General features: G+C 41.3%; 1 protein-coding gene across 4 annotated transcripts in view; it reads right to left on the bottom strand.

Moving 5' to 3' along the window:
- The window catches only part of PPP1R12A (protein phosphatase 1 regulatory subunit 12A), an 875,274-nt gene that overhangs the window by 286,227 nt on the left and 561,495 nt on the right, over positions 1–27,552 (bottom strand). For all 4 annotated transcript variants that reach the window (XM_053716754.1, XM_053716755.1, XM_053716757.1 and 1 more), the window contains one exon: positions 18,793–18,969. In XM_053716754.1, the coding sequence (XP_053572729.1) occupies positions 18,793–18,969 (177 nt within the window). The remainder of the gene's footprint in view (positions 1–18,792; positions 18,970–27,552) is intronic.

Below are 27,552 nucleotides of genomic sequence, written 5' to 3'. Positions count from 1 at the left end.
TTCCCACTCCCCCGGATGGAATGTCTGACGACTCAGATAATCCGCTTCCCAGTTTTCCACACCTGGGATGTGGATCGCAGATAGATGGCAGGAGTGATCCTCCGCCCATTGTATTATTTTGGTCACTTTTTCATCGCCAGGGAACTCCTTGTTCCCCCCTGATGATTGATATACGCAACAGTCGTCATGTTGTCTGATTGGAATCTTATGAATCTGGCCTTTGCAAGCTGAGGCCAAGCCCTGAGAGCATTGAACATCGCTCTTAGTTCCAGAATGTTTATCGGGAGAAGAGACTCTTCCCGAGACCATAGTCCCTGAGCTTTCAGGGATTCCCAGACCGCGCCCCAGCCCACTAGACTGGCGTAGGTCGTGACAATGACCCACTCTGGTCTGCGGAAGCTCATTCCCTGTGATAGATGACCCAGGGTTAGCCACCAATGGAGTGAATCTCTGGTCTTCTGATCTACTTGAATCACTGGAGACAAGTCTGTATAGTCCCCATTCCACTGTTTCAGCATGCACAGTTGTAATGGTCTTAGATGAATTCGCGCAAAAGGAACTATGTCCATTGCTGCAACCATCAACCCTACTACTTCCATGCACTGAGCTATGGAAGGACGTGGAACAGAATGAAGAACTTGACAAGCGCTTAGAAGTTTTGACTTTCTCACATCTGTCAGAAAAATCCTCATTTCTAAGGAATCTATTATTGTTCCCAAGAAGGGAACTCTTGTTGACGGAGACAGAGAACTTTTTTCTATGTTCACCTTCCATCCGTGAGATCTGAGAAAGGCCAGAACGATGTCTGTATGAGCCTTTGCTTTTGAAAGGGACGACGCTTGTATTAGAATGTCGTCCAAGTATGGTACTACTGCAATGCCCCTCGGTCTTAGAACCGCTAGAAGGGACCCGAGTACCTTTGTGAAAATCCTTGGAGCAGTGGCTAATCCGAATGGGAGGGCCACAAACTGGTAATGTTTGTCCAGAAAGGCGAACCTTAGGAACTGATGATGTTCTTTGTGGATAGGAATATGTAGGTACGCATCCTTTAGATCCACGGTAGTCATAAATTGACCTTCCTGGATAGTGGGTAGAATCGTTCGAATGGTTTCCATTTTGAACGATGGTACCCTGAGAAATTTGTTTAGGATCTTTAAATCCAGTATTGGTCTGAAGGTTCCCTCTTTTTTGGGAACTACGAACAGATTTGAGTAAAATCCCATTCCTTGTTCCGTCATTGGAACTGGGTGTATCACTCCCATCTTTAACAGGTCTTCTACACAATGTAAGAACGCCTGTCTCTTTATTTGGTTTGAGGATAAGTGAGACATGTGGAACCTTCCCCTTGGGGGTAGTTCCTTGAATTCCAGAAGATAACCCTGAGAAACTATTTCTAGCGTCCAGGGATCCTGAACATCTCTTGCCCAAGCCTGAGCAAAGAGAGAGAGTCTGCCCCCCACTAAATCCGGTCCCGGATCGGGGGCTACTCCTTCATGCTGTTTTGTTAGCGGTAGCAGGCTTCTTGGTCTGCTTACCCTTGTTCCAGCCTTGCATCGGTTTCCAGGCTGGTTTGGACTGTGAGGCATTACCCTCTTGCTTAGAGGATGCAGAATTAGAGGCCGGTCCGTTCCTGAAATTACGAAAGGAACGAAAATTAGACTTATTCTTGGCCTTGAAAGGCCTATCTTGTGGGAGGGCGTGGCCCTTTCCCCCAGTGATGTCTGAGATAATCTCTTTCAATTCTGGTCCAAAGAGTTTTACCCTTGAAGGGGATGTTAAGCAATTTTGTCTTGGATGATACATCCGCTGACCAAGACTTTAGCCAAAGCGCTCTGCGCGCCACAATTGCAAACCCTGAATTTTTCGCCGCTAATCTAGCTAATTGCAAAGCGGCATCTAAAATAAAAGAGTTAGCCAACTTAAATGCGTGAACTCTGTCCATAACCTCCTCATATAGAGTCTCTCTACTGAGCGACTTTTCTAGTTCCTCGAACCAGAACCACGCTGCTGTAGTGACAGGAACAATGCACGAAATGGGTTGTAGAAGGTAACCTTGCTGTACAAAAATCTTTTTAAGCAAACCCTCCAATTTTTTATCCATAGGATCTTTGAAAGCACAACTATCCTCGATAGGAATAGTAGTGCGCTTGTTTAGAGTAGAAACTGCCCCCTCGACCTTAGGGACTGTCTGCCATAAGTCCTTTCTGGGGTCGACCATAGGAAATAATTTCTTAAATATAGGAGGGGGAACAAAAGGTATGCCGGGCTTCTCCCACTCCTTATTCACTATGTCCGCCACCCGCTTGGGTATAGGAAAAGCGTCGGGGTGCACCGGAACCTCTAGGAACTTGTCCATCTTGCATAATTTTTCTGGAATGACCAAGTTGTCACAATCATCCAGAGTAGATAACACCTCCATAAGCAGTGCGCGGAGATGTTCTAATTTAAATTTAAATGTCACAACATCAGGTTCAGCCTGTTGAGAAATTTTTCCTGAATCTGAAATTTCCCCATCTGACAAAACCTCCCTCATGGCCCCTTCAGATTGGTGTGAGGGTATGACAGAACAATCATCATCAGCGCCCTCCTGCTCTTCAGTGTTTAAAACAGAGCAATCGCGCTTTTTCTGATATGCAGGCATTTTGGATAAAATATTTGCTATGGAGTTATCCATTACAGCCGTCAATTGTTGCATGGTAATAAGCATTGGCGCGCTAGAAGTACTAGGGGCCTCCTGCGTGGGCAAAACTGGTATAGACACAGAAGGAGATGATGTAGAACCATGTCTACTCCCTTCATCTGATGAATCATCTTGGGCAACTTCATTATCTGTGACAGTATTGTCCTTACATTGTTTGGACGCTATGGCACAATTATCACACAATTTTGAAGGGGGAGACACATTGACTTTCATACATATAGAACATAGCTTATCTGAAGGCACAGACATGTTAAACAGGCTTAAACTTGTCAATAAAGCACAAAAACCGTTTTAAAACAAAACCGTTACTGTCTCTTTAAATTTTAAACAAAGCACACTTTATTACTGAATATGTGAAAAAATATGAAGGAATTGTTCAAAATTTACCAAAATTTCACCACAGTGTCTTAAAGCATAAAAAGTATTGCACACCAATTTTCAGAGCTTTAACCCCTAAAATAACGAAACCCCTATACAGTCCCAGCTACAGCCTTTGCTGTGACTTTACCAAGCCCAGAGGGGAATACGATACCAAATGACGCCTTCTAGGAACTTTTCCAACTACTTTCAGGTCCTCACACATGCATCTGCATGTCTTGCTCTCAAAAACAACTGCGCAGTAATGGCGCGAAAATGAGGTTCAGCCTACAACTGGGAAGGCCCTTCCTGACTGGAAAAGGTGTCTAACATAGTGCCTGACGTTAAAAAACGTTCCCCAAGTTTATAAGTGTGAATTATCAGCATAAACATGTATAAAATGTCCAAATAAAGCAAACGATTTAGCCCATAAAAGTGTCTACCAGTTTTATAGCCCATATTAAGCCCTAATGGCTTACCGGTCCCCATGAGGGGAAATGACAGCCTTCCAGCATTATACAGTCTTGTTAGAAATATGGCTAGTCATACCTTAAGCAGAAAAGTCTGCTAACTGTTTCCCCCAACTGAAGTTACTTCATCTCAACAGTCCTATGTGGAAACAGCAATCGATTTTAGTTACTGTCTGCTAAAATCATCTTCCTCTCACAAACAGAAATCTTCATCTTTTTCTGTTTCAGAGTAAATAGTACATACCAGCACTATTTTAAAATAACAAACTCTTGATAGTAGAATAAAAAAACTACAACTAAACACCACATACTCTTAACCATCTCCGTGGAGATGTTGCCTGTGCAACGGCAAAGAATGACTGGGGTGGGCGGAGCCTAGGAGGGACTATATGGCCAGCTTTGCTGGGACTCTTTGCCATTTCCTGTTGGGGAAGAGATATTCCCACAAGTAAGGATGACGCCGTGGACCGGACACACCAATGTTGGAGAAACTCCTGTCCCATTGTGAACATTAATAACCTCCATAAGAGACCTCTGAATCTTCGGCACCTCTCTGCCACCTCCTGTGACGAAAGGCAAAGAATGACTGGGGGATGAAGGGAGTGGGAGAGGTATTTAAGCAGTTGGCTGGGGTGTTTTTGCCTCCTCCTGTCCTGGTGGCCAGGTTATTAATACCCAATAGTAATGAATGAAGCCGTGGACTCTCCTCCCCTTTAGATGGAAACTGCACCTTAATACTCCCAATGGCTGGGGCACTCACCACCTCCTAGACCCAGACAGTTAACAGAGGAAACAATCTCCTTAGGTTCAAGTCTCCGCCAGAATGGAGGAAATAAACATAGACCCCACCCGGTCACATGGAGTGCAAGACAGTACTTCCCTTGTTATCACAAGTACAGCAAGTAATAGGAGCTGTGCAACACTTTCAAAAACGAAAGTGAAACTTAAAAGTGAAACATGTTTGGTTCTAGCCAAAAAAAAAAAAAAAAAAAATCACACAAAGCAGCATGTAAGTTTGTCAATCTCCTTTGAAATATTGTAAAAAGTAAAAATAGTGGCAGAAAATGCTGATATATGTATTTAAAGTTTAAGGTGGAATGTTCCACCTTACTCAGCAGGTGCATAATTAACCTGAAGTCTGATCCAGGTGCTATAAAAAGGTGGAGATTACTGGATATAAGCTATGCCCTGATGAGGCCCCAGTATGCACAAGTTGTTGGTGGGGTGAAACGTGTATTGGCATAATGTGCACTTCTGTATTCATACTATGGACACTTGAATAATGTCTTCTTACTCAAAAGGACATTATTTGTTTACCGCTTCACTATTTACAGGTGAACTGTTGCTCTATACAATTTGGGGACAAGCTATGAAATATCTCTGGTGTCGATATATGGCCCCTAGATGTACACAATGATCTTGGTATATGCGGCTCTAGAAAGGATGTTTCGTGAAATGACCAAATATTCCTTGGTTGTATGTGTATATACAATTTTGAAGCGGATCAAGTGTAAATCTACGCTGCTGCATAAGTTTCCAAAAACACAGTACCGATGAAAAATTCCGCCTGTGAGATGAATTTCCATCTGAAAGGTTTCCCATAGCCGAATGGAAGGGTTATGTGAGTAATTGACCTAGTGTGCAGCTAACTGCTGCGGTCACAATCTTTCTGGGACTTGGGTTCTGGACTGTTACTTTCGTGGAACAAGTCTTTGCAAAGTGTTTGCCATGTGCTACATATCTCGTTTTGATTTCTTGTAATTATATGCACTGTAACTTTTGAATAAGCTATGCATTTATGGTTTATAGTTTATGCAGTAATATAGTGGCAGCTGTACCGCTTTGTACTTGATATTTTAACAGGTTTATATGTCAAGTGTTTATGTACTCACTGGTTCTGCTCTATTGCAGAAGGTATAATAAATATTTTTTTCATTTAATTAAGAGTGCTGTATATCCTCTCTTTCAAAGGATAGTATTGTATATCTTGTCTTTTTACCTTTTTCATTATAAATAATTAATAAACTGATTAATTAACCCCAACTGTTCAATAAACCCCCTTCAGAGGATATTAACCCGGGATCCTATCAAGGTATAAAGGAGCCACGCTGTGGCCCTGTTATAGCATTTTATGTGTAAAAATTGAAACAATCTTACCTCCAGGATCCATGCTGTGGAACAGAACACAGCCTCTCAAGTGTGACAGTCTTATAGCAGCGCTCCTGACATGGACTTGAGTGAGAGGCAGTGAAACTCGTCAACACTGATTGCTTAGGAGCTGTTAGCATCTTCAGACTAACTCATCAATACTCTCACTGAGAGGTTGACATGACTACTTAAAACTCCAGTCCTATCTCCTAGAGCAGATACTATCCAAATTTTCTGACACTTCTCTGCCACCTCCTAACGTGACGAAAGGTAAAGAATGACTGGGGTAATGAGGAAGTGGGAGGGATATTTAAGCCTTTGGCTGGGGTGTCTTTGCCTACTCCTGGTGGCCAGTATTTCCCAACAGTAACGAATTAAGCCGTGAACTCTCCCTATCTAAGGAAGGACAATAATAAATTTGCTCAACTGTAACTTATTATACATTCATATTTTTTTTGTTAATTATACTAGCATCTCTAATTAAGTGGACCAGCATTTGGCTGCTTTTATAACTGAGGCCATACCTAATAAAAAGGGAGAAACCATGCTCTAGTATTACTTGAAAATGTTTTCATGTCTTTAAAAACTACAGAATCATCAGTAGACATAAATATGGGTTAGTTTAGCTATTACACAAGGCCTGATTGTTTTAGGAGTTGCATTCATCTTAGCAATGTTAGCTGGTATCCACAACTATCTTAAATGTTAAAGGGAATTACTCCTGATGCCAAGTTAAAGAAACAAAACACTCATAAATAAAAGTCATTAAGACCAGAGTGTCTAACAACAGGATATTTTTCTTTCATAATTCAGATAGAGTATACAATTTTAAACAATTTTCCAATTTACTGGGAGCCAGCTGAACACGTCGGTGCATATATGTTCAGCCACCAATCACCAGCTAGCTCCCAGTAGTGAATTGCTGCTCCTGAGCCTAGCTATGCTTTTCAACAAAGGGCCAAGAGAATGAAGCAAATTAGCTTTTTAAAAACACAGCCCCCCCAATATGTACTTCTGTATGATTAGACAAAATGAAGTGACTTTGTGTGACCCCAGACTTTTTCCCAATGACCTACTAGTAAGCCACAAGCAATAGTGACCTTCATTCACATACATACAACCACAACCATGTCATTTCCACAAGCTCAAGATGGTGCCCACTACCAAAAGAACAGGGAAAGAGGAAAGGCAACAGCAAGGCCCTACTGGAGAAAACTGTGCATATCAATCCTACACCACTAGATAAACAACAATACGTACTACCTGGCACAAAAATTGCAGCACACAGTTCTGGTCTCTGAATGAAGCAACCATATGCCAAGAAGCCCAAAATGTTAGGGTTTCAGTACCATCCACTGTTTACATGGACAGAACAAAGAATGGAGAGTGCACTAAGGTGAATGACTTATTCAGAAAATTTTGTGCATTCCTTTTGGAAAGAAAGTTCATTTTTGTGAGTATGGGACAAGGGTGAGTCAAGATCGGAATGTTCCACCTTTTATGGAGAATAGCAAAGGGAATGATGTCCATGGAAAACCATCAGACAAATTCCCTCCATACATAGAGTCACTTGAAAAGAAAAAAAAAACAACTGCAGCTAGATCCAAACTCCCAATCCTCTGTTTGCAAGATGGTAAAGCTATCTTCCGGACCACTAGAGCATGCTGTTGGCCGGACAAAAGACAATATGCACCCATACCCGGATCTGAACCTTGATCACGACCTGTCTTTCTGGTCCGCACCACCAGAGGGCTTTTTGCAGAGAGAGGAAAACAGAATTTATGTTTACCTGATAAATTACTTTCTCCAACGGTGTGTCCGGTCCACGGCGTCATCCTTACTTGTGGGATATTCTCTTCCCCAACAGGAAATGGCAAAGAGCCCAGCAAAGCTGGTCACATGATCCCTCCTAGGCTCCGCCTTCCCCAGTCATTCGACCGACGTAAAGGAGGAATATTTGCATAGGAGAAATCATATGATACCGTGGTGACTGTAGTTAGAGAAAATAAATCATCAGACCTGATTAAAAAACCAGGGCGGGCCGTGGACTGGACACACCGTTGGAGAAAGTAATTTATCAGGTAAACATAAATTCTGTTTTCTCCAACATAGGTGTGTCCGGTCCACGGCGTCATCCTTACTTGTGGGAACCAATACCAAAGCTTTAGGACACGGATGATGGGAGGGAGCAAATCAGGTCACCTAGATGGAAGGCACCACGGCTTGCAAAACCTTTCTCCCAAAAATAGCCTCAGAAGAAGCAAAAGTATCAAATTTGTAAAATTTGGTAAAAGTGTGCAGTGAAGACCAAGTCGCTGCCTTACATATCTGATCAACAGAAGCCTCGTTCTTGAAGGCCCATGTGGAAGCCACGGCCCTAGTGGAATGAGCTGTGATTCTTTCAGGAGGCTGCCGTCCGGCAGTCTCATAAGCCAATCTGATGATGCTTTTAAGCCAAAAAGAGAGAGAGGTAGAAGTTGCTTTTTGACCTCTCCTTTTACCAGAATAAACAACAAACAAGGAAGATGTTTGTCTGAAATCCTTTGTAGCCTCTAAATAGAATTTTAGAGCACGAACTACATCCAAATTGTGCAACAAACGTTCCTTCTTTGAAACTGGATTCGGACACAAAGAAGGCACGACTATCTCCTGGTTAATATTTTTGTTAGAAACAACTTTCGGAAGAAAACCAGGTTTAGTACGCAAAACCACCTTATCTGCATGGAACACCAGATAAGGAGGAGAACACTGCAGAGCAGATAACTCTGAAACTCTTCTAGCAGAAGAAATTGCAACCAAAAACAAAACTTTCCAAGATAATAACTTGATATCAACGGAATGTAGGGGTTCAAACGGAACCCCCTGAAGAACTGAAAGAACTAAATTAAGACTCCAAGGAGGAATCAAAGGTTTGTAAACAGGCTTGATTCTAACCAGAGCCTGAACAAAAGCTTGAACATCTGGCACAGCCGCCAGCTTTTTGTGAAGTAAAACAGATAAAGCAGAAATCTGTCCCTTCAAAGAACTTGCAGATAATCCTTTCTCCAAACCTTCTTGAAGAAAGGATAGAATCTTAGGAATTTTTATCTTGTTCCATGGGAATCCTTTAGATTCACACCAACAGATATATTTTTTCCATATTTTATGGTAGATCTTTCTAGTTACAGGCTTTCTGGCCTGAACAAGAGTATCAATGACAGAATCTGAGAACCCTCGCTTTGATAAAATCAAGCGTTCAATCTCCAAGCAGTCAGTTGGAGTGAGGCCAGATTCGGATGTTCGAACGGACCTTGAACAAGAAGGTCCTGTCTCAAAGGTAGCTTCCATGGTGGAGCCGATGACATATTCACCAGATCTGCATACCAAGTCCTGCGTGGCCACGCAGGAGCTATCAAGATCACCGATACCCTCTCCTGTTTGATCCTGGCTACCAGCCTGGGAATGAGAGGAAACGGTGGGAACACATAAGCTAGGTTGAAGCTCCAAGGTGCTACTAGTGCATCCACTAGAGTCGCCTTGGGATCCCTGGATCTGGACCCGTAGCAAGGAACCTTGAAGTTCTGACGAGACGCCATCAGATCCATGTCTGGAATGCCCCACAATTGAATTATTTGGGCAAAGATTTCCGGATGGAGTTCCCACTCCCCCGGATGAAAAGTCTGACGACTCAGAAAATCCGCTTCCCAATTTTCCACTCCTGGGATGTGGATTGCAGACAAGTGGCAGGAGTGAGTCTCCGCCCATTGAATTATTTTGGTCACTTCTTCCATCGCCAGGGAACTCCTTGTTCCCCCCTGATGGTTGATATACGCAACAGTCGTCATGTTGTCTGATTGAAACCGTATGAATTTGGCCTTTGCTAGCTGAGGCCAAGCCTTGAGAGCATTGAATATCGCTCTTAGTTCCAGAATATTTATCGGGAGAAGAGATTCTTCCCGAGACCAAAGACCCTGAGCTTTCAGGGGTTCCCAGACCGCGCCCCAGCCCACCAGACTGGCGTCGGTCGTGACAATGACCCACTCTGGTCTGCGGAAGCTCATCCCTTGTGACAGGTTGTCTAGGGTCAGCCACCAACGGAGTGAATCTCTGGTCCTCTGATCTACTTGTATCGTCGGAGACAAGTCTGTATAATCCCCATTCCACTGACTGAGCATGCACAGTTGTAATGGTCTTAGATGAATTCGCGCAAAAGGAACTATGTCCATTGCCGCGACCATCAAACCTATTACTTCCATGCACTGCGCTATGGAAGGAAGAAGAACAGAATGAAGTACTTGACAAGCGCTTAGAAGTTTTGATTTTCTGGCTTCTGTCAGAAAAATCCTCATTTCTAAGGAGTCTATTATTGTTCCCAAGAAGGGAACTCTTGTTGACGGAGATAGAGAACTTTTTTCTACGTTCACTTTCCACCCGTGAGATCTGAGAAAGGCCAGGACAATGTCCGTATGAGCCTTTGCTTGAGGTAGAGACGACGCTTGAATCAGTATGTCGTCCAAGTAAGGTACTACTGCAATGCCCCTTGGTCTTAGCACCGCTAGAAGGGACCCTAGTACCTTTGTGAAAATTCTTGGAGCAGTGGCTAATCCGAATGGAAGTGCCACAAACTGGTAATGCTTGTCCAGAAAGGCGAACCTTAGGAACCGATGATGTTCCTTGTGGATAGGAATATGTAGATACGCATCCTTTAAATCCACCGTGGTCATGAATTGACCTTCCTGGATGGTAGGAAGAATTGTCCGAATGGTTTCCATTTTGAACGATGGAACCTTGAGAAATTTGTTTAGGATCTTGAGATCTAAGATTGGTCTGAATGTTCCCTCTTTTTTGGGAACTATGAACAGATTGGAGTAGAATCCCATCCCTTGTTCTCCTAATGGAACAGGATGAATCACTCCCATTTTTAACAGGTCTTCTACACAATGTAAGAATGCCTGTCTTTTTATGTGGTCTGAAGACAATTGAGACCTGTGGAACCTCCCCCTTGGGGGTAGCTCCTTGAATTCCAGAAGATAACCTTGGGAGACTATTTCTAGCGCCCAAGGATCCAGAACATCTCTTGCCCAAGCCTGAGCGAAGAGAGAAAGTCTGCCCCCCACCAGATCCGGTCCCGGATCGGGGGCCAACATCTCATGCTGTCTTGGTAGCAGTGGCAGGTTTCTTGGCCTGCTTCCCTTTGTTCCAGCCTTGCATTGGCCTCCAGGCTGGCTTGGTTTGAGAAGTATTACCCTCTTGCTTAGAGGATGTAGAACTTGGGGCTGGTCCGTTTCTGCGAAAGGGACGAAAATTTGGTTTATTTTTAGCCTTGAAAGACCTATCCTGAGGAAGGGCGTGGCCCTTACCCCCAGTGATATCTGAAATAATCTCTTTCAAGTCAGGGCCAAACAGCGTTTTCCCCTTGAAAGGTATGTTAAGCAATTTGTTCTTGGAGGACGCATCCGCTGACCAAGATTTTAGCCAAAGCGCTCTGCGCGCCACAATAGCAAACCCCGAATTTTTCGCCGCTAATCTAGCCAATTGCAAAGTGGCGTCTAAAGTAAAAGAATTAGCCAATTTAAGAGCATGAATTCTGTCCATAATCTCCTCATAAGAAGAATCTTTATTGAGCGACTTTTCTAGTTCATCGAACCAGAAACACGCTGCTGTAGTGACAGGAACAATGCATGAAATTGGTTGTAGAAGGTAACCTTGCTGAACAAACATCTTTTTAAGCAAACCCTCTAATTTTTTATCCATAGGATCTTTGAAAGCACAACTATCTTCTATAGGGATAGTAGTGCGTTTGTTTAGAGTAGAAACCGCCCCCTCGACCTTGGGGACTGTCTGCCATAAGTCCTTTCTGGGGTCGACCATAGGAAACAATTTCTTAAATATAGGGGGAGGGACAAAAGGTATGCCGGGCCTTTCCCATTCTTTGTTTACAATGTCCGCCACCCGCTTGGGTATAGGAAAAGCTTCGGGGGGCCCCGGGACCTCTAGGAACTTGTCCATCTTACATAATTTCTCTGGAATGACCAATTTGTCACAATCATCCAGCGTAGATAACACCTCCTTAAGCAGAGCGCGGAGATGTTCCAATTTAAATTTGAATGTAATCACATCAGGTTCAGCATGTTGAGAAAATTTCCCTGAATCTGAAATTTCTCCCTCAGACAAAACCTCCCTGGCCCCCTCAGACTGGTGTAGGGGCATTTCAGAACCATTATCATCAGCGTCCTCATGCTCTTCGGTATTTTCTAAAACAGAGCAGTCGCGCTTACGCTGATAAGTGGGCATTTTGGCTAAAATGTTTTTGATAGAATTATCCATTACAGCCGTTAATTGTTGCATAGTAAGGAGTATTGGCGCACTAGATGTACTAGGGGCCTCCTGTGTGGGCAAGACTGGCGTAGACGAAGGAGGGGATGATGCAGTACCATGCTTACTCCCCTCACTTGAGGAATCATCTTGGGCAACATTTTCTCTAAATTTTGTGTCACATACATCACACCTATTTAAATGAGAAGGAACCTTGGCTTCCTCACACACAGAACATAGTCTATCTGATAGTTCAGACATGTTAAACAGGCAAAAACTTGATAACAAAGTACAAAAAAACGTTTTAAAATAAAACCGTTACTGTCACTTTAAATTTTAAACTGAACACACTTTATTACTGAAAATGTGAAAAAGTATGAAGGAACTGTTCAAAATTCACCAAAATTTCACCACAGTGTCTTAAAGCCTTAAAAGTATTGCACACCAAATTTGAAAGCTTTAACTCTTAAAATAACGGAACCGGAGCCGTTTTTATATTTAACCCCTATACAGTCCCTGGTATCTGCTTTGCTGAGACCCAACCAAGCCCAGAGGGGAATACGATACCAAATGACGCCTTCAGTAAGCTTTTTCTATGTATCTGAGCTCCTCACACATGCATCTGCATGCCTTGCTTCCCAAAAACAACTGCGCAATAGAAGCGCGAAAATGAGGCTCTGCCTATGATTAGAGAAGGCCCCCAGTGAAAAAGGTGTCCAATACAGTGCCCGCCGGTTATTTAACATAATTCCCAAGAATAAAATAACTCCTCAAAGCTATAAACTATTAAAAATGCTTATAAATCAATCGTTTTAGCCCAGAAAAATGTCTACCAGTCTTTAAGCCCTTGTGAAGCCCTTTATTCTTATTTAATAAAAATGGCTTACCGGATCCCATAGGGAAAATGACAGCTTCCAGCATTACCAAGTCTTGTTAGAAATGTGTCATACCTCAAGCAGCAAAAGTCTGCTCACTGTTTCCCCCAACTGAAGTTAATTCCTCTCAACAGTCCTGTGTGGAAACAGCCATCGATTTTAGTAACGGTTGCTAAAATCATTTTCCTCTTACAAACAGAAATCTTCATCTCTTTTCTGTTTCAGAGTAAATAGTACATACCAGCACTATTTTAAAATAACAAACTCTTGATTGAAGAATAAAACTACATTTAAACACCAAAAAACTCTAAGCCATCTCCGTGGAGATGTTGCCTGTACAACGGCAAAGAGAATGACTGGGGAAGGCGGAGCCTAGGAGGGATCATATGACCAGCTTTGCTGGGCTCTTTGCCATTTCCTGTTGGGGAAGAGAATATCCCACAAGTAAGGATGACGCCGTGGACCGGACACACCTATGTTGGAGAAAAGGAATAATCCCCGATCTGACCTCTGTAGAAATCTTATTCTAGATAGAGAATCTATAAAAACCCCAAATAAATCACCTTCGTAGATGGAACAAGGGAGCTCTTTTCCAGATTAATTTCCCACCCATGGGAAAGTATATTGGACAAGATCTCTAGAAAGAGAGTTTGATCAAAGGGAGGATACGTGAACCATATATAGTCCAGAAAAGCACCCTTGTAATATCCCAAGACTTAAGTCTTTCTAGGACGACGAAACTCAGAAACTGAAGATCTTATGGGAACCATAAACACACATCCTTCAGGTCTATGTTCGTTATGAACAGGCCCTCTTGAACCAAAGGAGAATGGATACTACTTAGGTCAGAACCTGGGAAACTTAAGGGAAATACTTAGATCCCGTTCCCAGACTGGGACTGGAATTATCACACCCAGAGAGGAAGGTCTTGAACCCAGTTCAAGGAATGCCCCTCATCATACCTGGATTGCAGATACTCTAGAAGGAGAAATTTAAAATTGAACCAAGAAGGAGGCTGAATCATGGTGGATCCCTGCATGACTATTTTAGCCCTCCTTGAGGAATACCACAATAAACTGCTGCACAGGCTAGACCGGCTTATTCTAATTGCCAGTCACCGGGATGCGGAAGAAGATGGCACTGAGACCTATGAACCCGCGGCAGAGGAACCCGACATACATATGGGGCCTACTCAGGAGACTTCAACCCGCTGTCACCTGTTGGAGTTAGCCTGCCTGTCAACAACCGTCTCAGTACACGGGAGCGGCGGTCACTTGACACACACTTCAGACCAGGGAGCTGTGATTGGAGCCCGTGCACTGAATGCAACCTGTGCATCCCCGCAAGAGGAGACAGCTGGGGGCAGAGCTGTAGCTGAGGTCCCTAAGTGGAGTGGAGAAAAGCCCGCGATTATACCTACACAGATGGTTGCGACTTCGGAGGCAAGTTACTTTACCGGATGGGCTTTTTTCTCCCGCTGCCTGGATTTGCAGTGCTGTTACTCTGTTGTAATACTGCCTTTGCTATCATTACGGCGTCATGCTCCTCAGGGTCTCCGGACTGGCATTGGATAGGTGAGGGATAGTGGCTTTGAAAGTGTGTTGGTGTCTGAGGGAACAGATGCGGATGGGACACTCTCTCTATGAACACACTGTTATGTTCCCAATTAATAATAATTTTTGATGATACCTGCTGTGGCTCGCTATGAAGGCCTAGGGGCCTGATACTTGTACTTGCACCTTGATCCTGTTCATTTACTTAGGACACGCTTGTGAGCTCCATAAATTTATTGTTCAATGTTACCATGTTTCCCATTTCTGTGTGCCTAGCCTTCATTAGGTGCTGTATTTTATTATTGGGTCCTCTCTACTATGAAGTTTTGCTACCATGTGTATTTTTGCAAATTGTTTGTACTATGAGATATACTGTCAGATCTGGTAAGGGTGGCGATCCTGCATTCATAATAATGTATGCCCTGAAACCATGCAGATCCCACACCTTATTTATTCCTATATAAGCTTTGCCATTTAGCCAAATACCCTAAACTACAAGCCTGTCAGAAATTTCTGTGTACCAGTGCCTGCTTTTGTATTATCACTTTAGATTGATCATTACCCATATTGCAGTGCCCTATTTCAAGTAATAAGATTGTATTGTCACTTAGCTATTTTGTCTGAACTAGTGTTGGATAGAATGTTTAGGTAACCACCTATTTTTGCATGTGTAGGATATTTCTCTTACAGTTGTTTTACTGACTAATGTGAATTCATGGTTATTTAATTGTATTGTAAACGCAGGAGTTTCGCTCTGTTCTGCTTGTGGTGCGAGTTTCCTGCAGACATATTGTATTGCCTCTGCATCTCAAAACCAAGCTAAATAACTATGACTTGAAGTGTGTTAAACTAGTTAATTCTTCTGTGTGAATTGATGTTAAATCTCCATGATAATACTCTATTTTTCTCTTGGTGCATCTATGACTGTTTAATGTGTTGGATATACTAACTAGCAACAGAAAAATATGACATTGCTGGACTGTTCTCTGCCCCCCCCATTTAGGGTTGAGTCTTCTCTCCTCCGCATACCTCTTTGACAGAGTGTAGTAGTCTCTGTCCAACCCGCAGAGCCATGACCCTGTCTTTCCCATGCATTTATGTAAAATGGCTCTCGGGGTTTCACTACAGGAAATTTAAGCTTGTTTATGTTTCCTGCTCCCCTGTAAAGCATCCATGATAATAGGCTTATTTATGTCTATACTTATATACCTGTTCAGTGTTGATAGTTAACTAGGTTTATATTTCTCTATTTTGATATTGTGTGTTCACTCCAGAATTTGTATTAACTCTGTGAATGCTGAATCTGCAACTGTCTACTATTATCTCCGTTAACATGCCCTCAATTGTTTTGTTAGCCTTTTGGTCCCTTGATTGGACCTGTTTACCTGAGGACACTGCGAACCTACAAGATTTCAAAACTGAGGTGCCTAAATTGTCATGTCATGTCAGTTCAATGTGTATTGTGAAGTGTAACCTGTTGCTGAGACTGTTGTATATTTGCTATTACAACCTCAATAAAAAAATAAATTCTAAAAAAAAAAAAAATTGAACCAAGAATGGTTGGATTACATAAAGAGAAAAAGGAAAACCTCTTGGCTGTGGTAGAAAAAAAAAATCTTAACCCGTATATTCAGAGGATAATTCTGCCAGGCCAAGTCCAAACAACGTCTCATCCTTGAAAGTAAACGCCAGAAGAGTGGATTTGGAGGAAAAATAAAATATTGAACCTGCAAAAGCAGAATTATAAAGCCTAGGCTGTACCACTAAACCACAGGTAGGCTTCTCAGCTTACTAAGATTTTAGCCACAATGCCCGGCGGGCTAGCACAGCAAGTCTAATAAGACAAGGCCTTGCTCTAAATGAACAATTAAACCTCCAGCTTCTTATCCGTGGATCCATAAAGGAGCAGCTACCCTCCATAGAGATCAAAGTTGTCTGAACCATAGTAGAAAAGCACCGTGCATTATAATGGAGCCAGCGACAGGAAAATCCTTTAACGGACGGGAAAAAGGGAGAAAGGTATCCCTAGCTTCTCCTTTTCCTGTGAAAATATCCAAGGCACGTCTAGAATCACTTCCTCATAGGAAGGAACATCATAGAAATGATAAAGTTCACAAAACTTTCAAAGGTTGACAACGACAGGGGTATCAATGTCGCCCAAGTAGCCAAAACTTCCTTTAACATTACACGATGTGTGCAAGCATACATCTGAAGGAGACCACTTCAGCATCAGATGAAGGAATTATACTGTCCGAATCTAAGATTTTACCCACAGAAGCTTCTGGCGAATTCTCCTTACCAGACTTAGGAGAGAGAGCAACCTGTGTAGCCGAATGAGGAACAGAAACCTTACAATCTGAATCTTGTAAATGTCCTCTTGCGTTTTCCCTGAAGGATAGGAAAGGCAGATAAAGCCGCAGATACTGTAGAGGATACTTGAGCTGCAAAATCTGCAGGCAAATACAATCCTCCAGGAGATTTAGAGGAACCGCGGGGCACTGCATGTGACGCCAAATATGCTTGGGAGGTTAAGGAGAAAACTGTGGCATAGCCTGAACAGTATCATCCTGGGAGACAAAGCTCAGAGGGCAACAACCTATCTGTACATGCAATAGCTATAGCTAAACATGCAGCACAGAAAAATAGACATTTAACTTGTCTAAAAGTTGAAAATATTTATGCTAATATTAGGGACAGATGTGCTTAGAAAAACAATCAGTACCTCAAAGGCCAATAATCATTTGTTCCAAGGAACATATATTTAATGACCCTTAACTTAAGGAGGTAAAATGTACATAAAGAATGCATCAGCTTTCACTGACGAGCACAAGTAAAGAAATTGAAATGTATTCATTTTATTTAAACAATTTATTCATAAAAACTTTTACTTAAGGTTCAAACATTATGACTCTGCTATCTAATACTGTATTTCTAAACTTTATGCAGACACACTAAAAATCTTTCTCTTATCCAGAGTGTCTATCAGGACGGCCTCTCAAAGTAGGCTGTACCGCTGACTCAAAATAAAAAACCCTGATACAGGCAGAAAAGACCCCTGCTCTGTTCTCAGTCCGAGAACGAGGCGGAATTACAGAAACTGCACTTAAAAGCCTAAAATGGCGGAACTCCGCTCCTAGAGGAAGAAGAAAGCGGGGCCATGAGAATGGCATGGAGATGCAGCGCAGTTTTTATATCGCTAATTGCAGCTGCACACCACAGTTGGTAGTGAAGGGGTTCATGATGTAGCTTGTAAGGTTAATTTTAGCTTTAGTGTAGAAATTGCCCTCCCACCTAACACCTCCCACCCACTGATCCCACCTGATCACTCGCAAACAGCTCTCTTCCCTCCCTCCCACCATCTTACGTACTGGCAGACAGTCTGACAGTATGCAGTTTAGAAAGTGTTTAATTTTTTTAAAAAAATTTTTATTTCTGTGGCGCAAGTAACTCTCCTCAGCCACCCACCTCTCTCTCCCTGATCGCCCCCCCAAACAGCTCTCTAGCCTTCCCCCTCTCTCACCAGGTCCTGCCATCTTAGGTACTGACAGCTGTCTGTCAGTACCCAAATTGTATTTTTTTATTTTAATTATTTATATAAAAAAAAAAAACATTCTGTAATGTAGCGATCCCCTCCCTCACCCCATTCCATAGTGTTCCATTACTACCCACCCCCCTCACTAACCATTCATTTTTATGTAGCGTAGGAAATCCCTTCTCCCTCCAGCCTGCCACAGACACCACCCCGTGGCAGCACAGAAAGCCGATGCAAATAGTGATGCAGAGTGTCACTGTTTGCATTGGTGATCTACCTTAATATGGTAATGAGCGCATGATCAGCGCTACTTTACCATATGAAGGCAGATGCCTTCTGTCTCTGGCTTCAGTCTTAGCTGTCAAAGCTGGGATTGCAGAATGAAGCAGAAGGTTGGGCGTAGCTACTACGTCAACAGGGTCTTAGCTGTCAAAGTACCCTGTGACGTAGTAGCTACGGCCCTATAAATATGCCATGAAATCATTTATAAAAGCTTTTGTAGTTCCATTTTTATTAAGTGATTTTCAGTAATGGATCCCTTGGGGTGAAATTTATCTGTGTATATAAAATCTTTAAAGTGGATGTTAAATATACCCCATATCTATTCACAACATTTAAAAACTCAGGAATATACTAATATTTTTTTCTTTATACTTTGTTGAGACTGCAGAGGATTTCTCTAAACAATGAATGACTGGATAGAGTATTCTAAACTGGCTCTTACTCAATGTAATGGCTAATAAGTCTGAGCCAACAGTAATAATGGGACATCAAGTGCACAAGAAATGGTCATTGTACATTAACAAAACAAGAGAGGAAACAGACAGACAAGTGCAGAAAATATGCCAGGAACTTTAATTACCTGCGCCTTTCCCTGACTTCGGTTGCAGACGGAACAGTGCCAGTGAAAGTTGTTGTTATAGTCGTGGAAGTTGCAGCAGGATTTACAATTGTAGGTGCAACAGGAACAGTGACAGCTGTAGGAACATTGTCTTTATCTTTTTCAGTACTTTCGTCACCCCATAAACGGTTTGTGATACTAAAAAGCAAAAAAGGTAGAAAATAAAAAGCAGCTAAAGTTTGTTTTCCTTAATACTCACAAATAACTTCATACAGCAAAAAAAAGCCAATATTAAAGTAGTGTGACAGCAGCGAATACAGCATTGATAGCGCTCTTAACAACATTGCAAAATTTCTGCAAAACTTAAAAATGAACAAGAACAAAAATTTTAAAATGAAAGTGCCATACAGGCAGAAAACACAAATCAACTGAAATTCTGCATTCTAAAATTGTGTATGCTATGCTTAACAATGTAATATCAGTAAACATCCTTAATGTAATATCAGTAAACATCCTTAACAATGTAATATCAGTAAACATCCTTAACAATGTAATATCAGTAAACATCCTTAACAATGTAATATCAGTAAACATCCTCACAAAATGAAAGTAATACCAATAAACAGCTTTAAAACAAATAGAAAAACATAAAACAAACTTAAATGTTGCCTTACATGTTATATCATGAAACTAATGAAAATATAATTTGTATGTTTCCAAATGAGCTTTTATTGATCTCCACACTGAAAATTGAAGAAGCAATACAGATGTATAGAAAACAATTTATGTAAGAACTTACCTGATAAATTCATTTCTTTCATATTGGCAAGAGTCCATGAGCTAGTGATGTATGGGATATAAAATCCTACCAGGAGGGGCAAAGTTTCCCAAACCTCAAAATGCCTATAAATACACCCCTCACCACACCCACAATTCAATGAATTAATGAATAGCCAAGTAGTGGGGTGATAAAGGAGTAAAAAGCATCAAAAAAGGAATTTGGAAATAATTGTGCTTCACACAAAAAATCATAACCACCATAAAAAGGGTGGGTCTCATGGACTCTTGCCAATATAAAAAATTAATTTATCAGGTAAGTTCTTACATAAATTATGTTTTCTTTCATGTAACTGGCAAGAGTCCATGAGCTAGTGACATATGGGATAGTAATACCCAAGATGTGGAACTCCACAGAAGAGTCACTAGAGAGGAAGGGATAAAAATAATAATTCATTTTCTGCTGAAAAAATTAATCCACAACCCAAAATAAGTTTATTCTCATAAATGAAAAAAAAAAACTTAAACACAAGCAGAGGAATCAAACTGAAACAGCTGCCTGAAAAACTTTTCTACCAAAAACTGCTTCCGAAGAAGCAAATACATCAAAACAGTAGAATTTAGTAAATGTATGCAAAGAAGACCAAGTTGCTGCTTTGCAAATCTGATCAACTGAAGCTTCATTCTTCAAAAGCCCAGGAAGTGGAGACTGATCTAGTAGAATGAGCTGTAATTCTCTGAGGCGGGGCCTGGCCCAACTCCAAATAAGCCTGATGAATCAAAAGCTTTAACCAAGATGCCAAGGAAATGGCAGAAGCCTTCTGACCTTTCCTAGAACCAGAAAAGATAGACTAGAAATCTTCATGAAATCTTTAGTAGCTTCAACATATTTCAAAGCTCTTACAACATCCAAATAATGTAAGGATCTCTCCAAAGAATTCTTAGGATTAGGACACAAAGAAGGAACAACAATTTCTCTATTAATGTTAGAATTCACAACCTTAGGTAGAAATTTAAATGAAGTCCGCAAAACTGCCTTATCCTGATGAAAGATCAGAAAAAGAGATTCAGAAGAAAGGGCAGACAATTCGGAAACTATTTTAGCAGAAGAGATGGCCAAAAGGAACAACACTTTCCAAGAAAGTAGTTTAATGTCCAAAGAATGCATAGGCTCAAACGAAGGAGCATGTAAACCAAAAGCATGCCTTCAAAACCAAATTAAGACTCCAAGGAGAAGAAATTGATTTAATGACAGGCTTGATACAGACCAAAGCCTGTACGAAACAGTGAGTATCAGGAAGCTTAACAATCTTTCTGTGAAATAAAACAGAAAGAGCAGAGATTTGTCCCTTCAAGGAACTTGCAGACAAACCTTTATCCAAACCATCCTAAAGAAACTCTAAAATTCTAGGAATTCTAAAAGAATGGCAAGAAAAATTTATGAGAAGAACACCATGAAAAATAAGTCTTCCAAACTTGATAATAAATCTTTTACGAGCCTGTAACATAGTATTAATCGCTGAATCAAAGAAAACTCTATGACTAAGCACTAGGCGTTCAATCTCCATACCTTCAAATTTAATGATTTGAGATCCTGATGAAAAATGGACCTTGAGACAGAAGGTCTGGTCTTAAAGGAAGTGGCCAAGGTTGGCAACTGGACATCCGAACAAGATCCGCATACCAAAACCTGTGAAGCCATGCTGGAGCTACCAGCAACACAAACAATTGTTCCATGATGATTTTGGAAATCACTCTTGGAAGAAGAACAAGAGGCGGGAAAATATAAGCAGGTTGGTAACACCAAGGAACTGCTAACACATCCACCGCCTCAGCCTGAGGATCCCTAGACCTGGACAGGTACCTGGGAAGTTTGTTTAGATGGGAAGACATCAGATCTATTTCTGGAAGATCCCACATCTGAACAATCTGAGAAAACACATCTGGATGGAGTGACCACTCCCCCAGATGTAAAGTCTGATGGCTGAGATAATCCGCTTCCCAATTGTCTACACCTGGGATAGGAACCGCAGAAATTAGACAGGAGCTGGATTCCGCCCAAGCAAGTATCCAAGATACTTCTTTCAAAGATTGGGGACTGTGAGTCCCAACCTGATGATTGGCATATGACACAGTTGTGATATTGTCTGTCTGAAAACAAATGAACGGTTCTCTCTTCAACAGAGGCCAAACCTGAAGAGCCCTGAAAATAGCACGGAGTTCAAAAATATTGATTGGTAACCTTGCCTCTTGAGATTTCCAAACCCCTTGTGATGTCAGAGATCCCCAGACAGCTCCCCAACCTGAAAGACTTGTATCTGTTGAGATCACAGTCCAAGTTGGACGAACAAGAGAGGCCCCTTGAACTATACAATGGTGATCTAACCCCCAAGCCAGAGAGAGTCTAACATTGGGATTTAAGGATATTAATTGTGAAATCTTTGTATAATCCCTGCACCATTGATTCAGCATAGAAAGCTGGAGAGGTCTCATATGAAAACGAGCAAAGGAGATCGCGTCCGATGCTGCAGTCATGAGACCTAAAACTTCCATGCACATAGCTACTGAAGGGAATTATTGAAAATTTTAATAGTCTCTTCTGTTAGAGACAGAGTCATGGACACTAAATCATTCTGGAAACCTAAAAAAGGTGACCCTTGTCTGAGGAATCAAGGAACTTTTGATTCTCCAACCATGTCTTTGAAGAAGCAACACTAGTTGATTCGTGTGAAATTCTGCAGAATGTAAAGACTGAGCTAGTACCAAGATATCGTCCAAAAAAGGAAACACCGCAATACCCAGTTCTCAGATTACAGAGAGTAGGGCACCGAGAACCTTTGAAAAGATTCTTGGAGCTGTCGCTAGGCCAAATGGAAGAGCGACAAATTGGTAATGCTTGTCTAGAAAAGAGAATCTCAGAAACTGATAGTGGTCTGGATGAATTGGAATATGAAGATATGCATCCAGTAAGTCTATTGTGGACATATAATGCCCTTGCTGAACAAAAGGCAGAATAGTCCTTATAGTCGCCATTTTAAAATTGGCACTCTTACAAAACTATTCAAAATTTTCCGATCCAGAACTGGCCTGAATGAATTTTCTTTCTTTGGGACAATGAATAGATTTGAATAAAACCCCAGACCCTGTTCCTGAAACGGAAATGGTATGATTACCCCTGAAAGCTACAGGTCTGAAACACACTTTAGAAAAGCCTGAGCCTTTAATGGATTTGCTGGGATGCATGAGAGAAAAAACATCTTCTCACAGGAGGTCTTACTCTGAATCCTATTTGGTACCCTTGAAAGACAATACTCTGAATCCATTGATTTTGGACAGAATCTGCCCAAATGTCTTGGAAGAATCTTAATCCGAGCTGGAATGAGGGCCGCACCTTCATGCAGACTTGGGGGCTGGCTTTGGTTTCTTAAACGGTTTGGATTTACTCCAACTTGAAGAAGGTTTCCAATTGGAACCGGATTCTTTGGGGAAGGATTAGATTTCTGATCTGTTTCTTATTTTGTCGAAAGGAACGAAAACAGAAGCTTTAGATATACCCTTAGGTCTTTTATCCTGAGGCAAACAAATTCCCTTCCCCCAGTGACAGTTAAAATAATCAAATCCAACTGAGAACCAAAAAATGTATTACCTTGGAAAGAAAGAGATAGTAATCTAGACTTAGATACCATGTCAGCATTTCAATATTTGAGCCACAAAGCTCTTCTAGCTACAATAGTTAAAGACATAGATTTAACATGAAATTTGATTATATCAAAAATGCCATCACAGATAAAATGATTAGCATGTTGAAGCAAGCGAACAATGCTAGACAAATCAGGATCCATTTCCTGTTGCGCTAAACTTTCCAACCAAAAAGTTGATGCAGCTGCAACATCAGCCATAGAAATGGCAGGCCTGAGAAGATAGCCAGAATAAAAATAAGCTTTCCTTAGATAAGATTCAAGTTTCCCATCTAAAGGGTCCTTAAAGGAAGTACTATCTTCCATAGGAATAGTAGTACGTTTGGCAAGTGTAGAAATAGGAAGGAGACACAGAGGCGCCAACATGGCCTAGTAACATCTGTTCAATGGTAATGCAATGTAAAATGGAGTAATACTCACAAAGATGAAGCAACCAGTGGTCCAGCTCACTGTGTGGCCACAGAGGAGGCTCTCAGAAGGAAACCAGCAGGACAGCAAACCAAGTTTTTATTCCTGTGAGTAATATAAGACAATATTCATAGCCTAGTACAGTTTGAGTATACAATATACAAAATTACTGGTCAGACTTACAGAAAGCAGCAACCCTCCAGGTGCAATCAAGGCACGCTGGAACCTTTCAGTCGCCCAGTAGACTTGATTTTGTGTATAAATCATGCTTTGTCCCACACTGCCTAGAAAGAACACCAGAGTAGAAATAGCCCCATCAACTTTGGGTATCTTTTCCCAAAACTCCAATCTAACTGCTGGCAAACGATACAATTTTGTAAACCTTGAAGAAGGGATAAAAGAAGTACCAGGCTTATTCAATTCCTTTGAAATCATAATAGAAATAGCATCAGGAACTGGAAAAACCTCTGGAGTAACCACAGGAGGTTTATAAACAGAATTTAAACGTTTACTAGTTTTAATATCAAGGACTAGTTTCCTCAATATCCAATGTAATCAACACCTCTTAACAAGGAACGAATATACTCCATTTTAAATAAGTAAGTAGATTTGTCAGTGTCAATATCTGAGGAAGGATCTTCTGAATCAGATAGATCCTCATCAGAAGAGGATAATTCAGTATGTTGTCGGTCATTTGAAATTTCATCAACTTTATGAGAAGTTTTAAAAGACCTTTTCCGTTTATTAGAAGGCGGGATAGCAGACAAAGCCTTCTGAATCGCATCAGCAATAAAATCTTTTATATTCACAGGGATATCATGTACATTTGATGTTGAAGGAACAACAGACATTGTACTATTACTGATCGATACATTCTCTGCATGTAAAAGCTTATCATGACAACTAATACATTCCACAGCTGGAGATATAATCTCCACAAATTTACAACAGATACACTTAGCTTTGGTAGAGTTGTTATCAGGCAGCAGGGTTCCAACATTGGTTTCTGAGACAGGATTAGATTGAGACATCTTGAAAATGTAAGAGAAAAAACAACATATAAAGCAAAATTACCAAATTCCATATATGGTAGTTTCAGGAATGGGAAAAAATGCAAACAGCATAGCCCTCTGAGATAGAAAAAGGCAAGAGGCATATAGGAATGGGGTTTTAAATAATAAAATTATTTGGCGCCAAGTATGACGCACAACGCAAAATGAAATTTTTTGGCACTAACAGCCGGAAATGACACACTTGCGTCATTGCAGACGCAAACCTTGTTCAAGGAAACTTGGCATTAACTAAGATGCCGGAAATGACGAATTTGCGTCACCGGATGTACCTTTGCACCAAAAAAATTCTCGCGCCAAAAATGACGCAATAAACATCGGCATTTTGCAACCTAGCGAGCTTAATTTTGCCTGGGAAAATTTAATGAAAAAGCAGTCAATTTGAAAAAAGACTATACCCCAGGTAAGAAAAATATTTTCCTAAATATGCTTTTCCCAAATATGAAACTGATAGTCTGCAAAAGGAAATATACATAAACCTGACTCATGGCAAATATAAGTACAATACATATATTTAGAACTTTATATTAATACATAAAGTACCAAACCATAGCTGAGTGTGTCTTAAAGGGACACTATACCCAAATTTTTTCTTTTGTAATTCAGAAAGAGCATGCAATTTTAAGAAACTTTCTAATTTACTCCTACTATCAATTTTTCTTCGTTCTCTTTCTATCATTATTTGAAAAAGAAGGCACCTAAGCTTTTTTTTGGTTTCAGTACTCTGGACAGCACTTTTTTATTGGTGGATGGATTTATCCACCAATCAGCAAGGACAACCCAGGATGTTCACCAAAAATGGGCCGGCATCTAAACTTACATTCTTGCATTTCAAATAAAGATACCAAGAGAATGAAGAAAATTTGATAATAGGAGTAAATTAGAAAGTTGCTTAAAATTTCATGCTCAATCTGAATCACGAAAGAAATTTTGGGTACAGTGTCCCTTTAAGTAATGAAAACATACTTACCAAAAGACACCCATCCACATATAGCAGATAACCGTTTCAGTACTGGTTTGGCTATCAGTAGAGGTAATGGAATATGAGAGTATATTGTTGATCTGAAAAGGGAGATAGGAGATGAATCTCTGCGACCGATAACAGAGAACCTATGAAAAAGATTTCCCGCGAGGAAAACCATAGAATTCAATAGGTGATACTCCCTTCACATCCCTCCGACATTCACTGTACTCAGAGGAATCAGGCTTCAAAATGCTGAGAAGCGCATATCAATGTAGAAATCAAGCACAAACTTACTTCAAGTTTGTAAAACTGAATTACGGGTGTATTTAAAGGCATTTTGAGGTTTGTGAAACTTTGCCCCTCCTGGTAGGATTGTATATCCCCTACGTCACTAGCTCATGGACTCTTGCCAATTACATGAAAGAAAGGGTATTAATAGAGGAAGCACTGCACTTTTTCAAAGAATCCTAACATGCTTCATTACAGTAATTCCTTGAAGGTTTTTCAAATGCAGCACAGTAAAAAACAATAATGTGGGGGGGGCGGAGCCAAGCGCCGTGGAAGATGGCAGCTTAAGTGAGGAGCTCTGCATAAAAATTGCAAAAATAGAGCTTAAAACATAATACCACGAAGTATGATTGTGCTAAAAGACTGAGAAATGAATGTCTGAATCTGACAGCTATGTGAAGTTATCAAGCATATGTCTATTTTTAAGACGGAGCCCAGTGATCTGCTCATTTTTTGATCTGCACAGGTCTGAAAATCTCTGACTACGCCACAGCAACATATTCAATGACAGCCTAGCATACATTGCAATCTTCACCACCCAAGAGAAAAAATATCTAGGAGGATTTTACAACGTGTTTCATTAAGAGTGATAAAGGTACCCTGGTCCTGTGTATAAACCCTTACCCCACCGAAAATAGAGTGACGCTAACTCTGGAGATTCAGGAAATCGTTGGGAAATTTTATTCTAACATGGAGTCTGTTGCCAAGGCCCTCATAAACCTGCTATCACTCAAGATGGATTGTTACTATACTTCCCTGACTCAAGCCCTGAGAGCGGATCAGAATGACGACCCGAAGGGGGTAGATGTGCAAGAGCCAGCCTTGCTCTCAGGGATTCAGTCGGAACAACTAGGAGGAGGTCTTGTTACCGGAACGGACAAGCCTACTGACTTGAATGCATTACTGAAATTAGCTCTCTGTACATCTGCCGACCAACCATCACCACCTGATGCTCTTTTAGTTGCCATTACTCCACCCGCTGTGGGAGCCGAATACGAAGATTTTAGACCTTGCGCTCCCAAAGTACTAGAGGCTGACTCCCCGGGATCTGCAGGGCCTCAGAAGCTACCCGCAGCAAGCATGCAAAACCAGTATAACTTGCGCGCAACGGCTCTCAGCGCCGAGGAACTTCCCTTGGTCCGGACTGAAATTCTTGAAATCTCCTCTTTGAGCTCCGGATCTGCTTCAGCTAGAGGACTGTTACAGAAGAGAGAAACGCTTTCCTGCTTTTCTAGGAGCCCAGCACTATTGGGTACTGCATTTAACCTATCCCCTGATGTAGCATTTTTCTATGACGGTGCCCAAATTCAGCAAGTAAGCCCTTAGCCTAATAACGGCACTTACCTTCATGTGTACCACGGAGACCCTTCGGTTCATCCTACAGCCAGCCCTACTAAAAGAATTGGTGTCGGCTAAGTGATCGGCTGAATCGGTACGATGCTGCCTTTTAGGGTTGGACTGTACCGCTCAGACACTGACTTTTGCGGTTTGCAGAGATTAGTTTGCCAAGGTGATGATGTGAATGTGCTATCTTTAAAACCTAATCTCCTCTCCACACTTGTTCTACGGGACTTGA

The sequence above is a fragment of the Bombina bombina genome, chromosome 6 (assembly GCF_027579735.1).
Source record: "Bombina bombina isolate aBomBom1 chromosome 6, aBomBom1.pri, whole genome shotgun sequence".
NCBI classification, from domain to species: Eukaryota; Metazoa; Chordata; class Amphibia; order Anura; family Bombinatoridae; genus Bombina; species Bombina bombina.
Note: the sequence above shows the minus strand (reverse complement) of the source record. Positions and strands in the feature narration are given on the sequence as shown.